Source organism: Buceros rhinoceros, unplaced genomic scaffold (assembly GCF_000710305.1).
Source record: "Buceros rhinoceros silvestris isolate BGI_N320 unplaced genomic scaffold, ASM71030v1 scaffold16046, whole genome shotgun sequence".
Classification (NCBI taxonomy): domain Eukaryota; kingdom Metazoa; phylum Chordata; class Aves; order Bucerotiformes; family Bucerotidae; genus Buceros; species Buceros rhinoceros.
In genome coordinates this window covers 19,941-22,356 of record NW_010417061.1, presented here as the reverse complement: position 1 = coordinate 22,356, position 2,416 = coordinate 19,941, and the positions used below count along the sequence as shown (strand labels likewise).

The following is a 2,416-nucleotide window of genomic DNA, read 5'->3' as shown; positions in this document are numbered from 1 at the left end:
GGGAGGCGTGGGACACTGATGGTGATGGTTCTGTGTTCCCACCAGTATTCCTCTGCAAGCCCGCGTTACCGCTGGTGTTCCTGTGCAGGGTGCGTTTTGCCTTCATTTTCTTAAGTTATCCCCAAACCAGTTCTGCCCTGGCTCTGTATCTCTACCTGGCCCTCGGGGAGCACTTTCTCACCTCAGAGCATGGTGTGAGCCCCATGCCTCCCCTTGCCTGGTGTCCCCGTGCTCCTTGTGGGAGCGCAGCGAATAGTTTGCTCTGTGATGAACAACCTCTCATCTTTACAAGCCGAAGCTGCGCTGTATGCAGATCAGGAAGGGGAAACCAACCCCGGCCACCCAGCCACTGGAAAAGCTGCTGCTGCTGCAGCTACACTGCGCGAAAACAAAGCTGTGGGTGGGTGGGGTGGTGCAAGGCTGAGGCCTTGCAAACTCAAGTGTGTGGTGTGATACTGGTGTCAGCAATGGGGTGCCGAGGGTGGGAACGTGCTGACACTGATCCCCTCCCTCTGCCCCCACAGACACCCAGAGCCTAAGCTGCCACCTGGGCTGCTTCCTCTTCCCCAACGGCACAGCCCACAGCTTCTATGAGGTGACCCTCAACGGGACGGCTTTCCTCAGCTTCCATGTCCTCAACGCCACCTGGGAGCGGCGCTGGCCTGGCACGGATGAGGTGGCTACTTTTGCCGAGAGGGAGCTGATGAAGTACCCCACGACTACCAAGGACCTCCAGCATTTCCTCAACACCACCTGCGTGGACATCCTGCAAGTTCAGAGCGCCAGGACAGGTCTGTGCTGGGGCTGGAATGGGGACATGGTGGCATGGTGGGGGTGACCCCAGTCATCACCTCCATCCCTCTCACCTCTTGCAGGAAAACAGAGCAGCCGGTCACATGTCCCACTGGTGCTGGGTCTGATCCTGGGGACCTTTGCCTTGCTGGGCATGGCCGTAGGGATCTTCTTGTGCAGAGGAGGGAGCTCCTAGCAGAGCTGGCAGCTGCCCCACATCATCACCCTGAGGAGGATCCGTCATCATCCCATGGAGGCAGGGACTGAGCCTGTGTCCCACAAGGGATGCATCTGCCTTTGCTCCCAAAGGACACCAGTGGCTTCCCTACGTGGTCCCAGCACGGTCGACCCCCCAGCAGCAGCACCCCGCCCCAGGGACGGTCCCTACTCCAGGCTGGCACAACACACTGAGACTTAACGCAGAAATACACTCGGCATGGATGGAAAAAATGGGGAAGGGGAAAGCGGCAGGAGAAACAGGCAAGAAAGCATGAAACGGATGGCACTGAAACCGTCACTTACTCCTGTTCCAGCGGGGTAACTGCCTGGGAGGGAGCTTCAAGGTGTTCTATAATAAAACCACCCATCAGCTCTCTCTGCGTATTTGGTTGCTCTCATTTCCCCCAGCAGCATCGATGTACGGCTGCAGATCCATCGTGGGGGCACTGCCAGCCTGTGTCGGACCCCAGGCTGCGTACTGAGTTTGCAAGGTCTCTGGAGAGAGGCTGGTGGGGTTTGTGCCTCCCGAGCTCACTTTAGTCTGCACGCAGCTTTGGTTGGATTCAATTAAGTCATTTTTCCAACGGCCAAGTGGCAACACTTCATTTATATTTCATTTCCTCCTCTTTGTAAGAGACACTGAGGTTGAGTTTTTCTGAGCACATTCATGCCTTCACCACTCCCCTGTAAGGATACTGCCCAGCTGCTGGCAGTGAGGGGACACCGGGCGAGGGGCAGGGCAGGCGTGGAGCCATGCATGGGGGACTCCAGGGCGAGAAGCCACTCCCCAAGGACCAGCCAAACACACGCAGAGCTGTGTCAGTGGTACTGTCCAAGGACACTAACGGCTTCATCTTCCTTTTCTGCAACCTAGATCTGAGCTAAAGACTGCGCTTTGACTGCTCAGACTTACAGTCTAAGGCAGACTGAAGGATGTAGTCTCACAGTCTCTAAGTCTACAGCTACATTAATAAATTCTTGGCTGTGTTTCCCTTTCACCCATAGCAAGATTTTGACCCCTCTGCCTCCACTCGCAAGGGCGAGAAGGGCTGGGGATGAGCCAGGAGCTGGCTTGGGCCACCAAAAGAGGAGACAGTGCAGCAGCAAGGAGCTTTCCTCGGTTAACTTCCAGCTCCTTCCTTTCTAAATACCCTTCCCTGCAGCTCAAGCAAGATAGAAAGGGGGGTCAGGGGGGAGACGGGGAGATGGGAAGATGATGTAGTGGTTGTCCTTAAGGAGGGATGGAGGAGGAGGAGATTTCCAAACATCACATCTCATCACTGGCTGCCAGCCACACCCCCAGACAGTCCCACCAGGCTCCCAAGGCAGGGTCCGGGGCGCTCCCCACCCTTCAGCAGACTCCTCTGTGAAAGAGAAATGGCAGCCAAGGGGCCAGAGGATCCAA

At 56.6% G+C, this 2,416-nt stretch overlaps 1 protein-coding gene across 1 annotated transcript in view; it reads left to right on the top strand.

Annotated features, from left to right (window-relative positions):
- Positions 1-988, top strand: part of PROCR (protein C receptor, endothelial) — a 1,794-nt gene extending 806 nt beyond the window's left edge. The window contains exons 3-4 of the mRNA XM_010138049.1: positions 525-791; positions 876-988. Coding sequence (XP_010136351.1) covers positions 525-791; positions 876-988 — 380 coding nt within the window. The remainder of the gene's footprint in view (positions 1-524; positions 792-875) is intronic.
- The last annotated feature ends 1,428 nt before the right edge of the window (positions 989-2,416 follow it).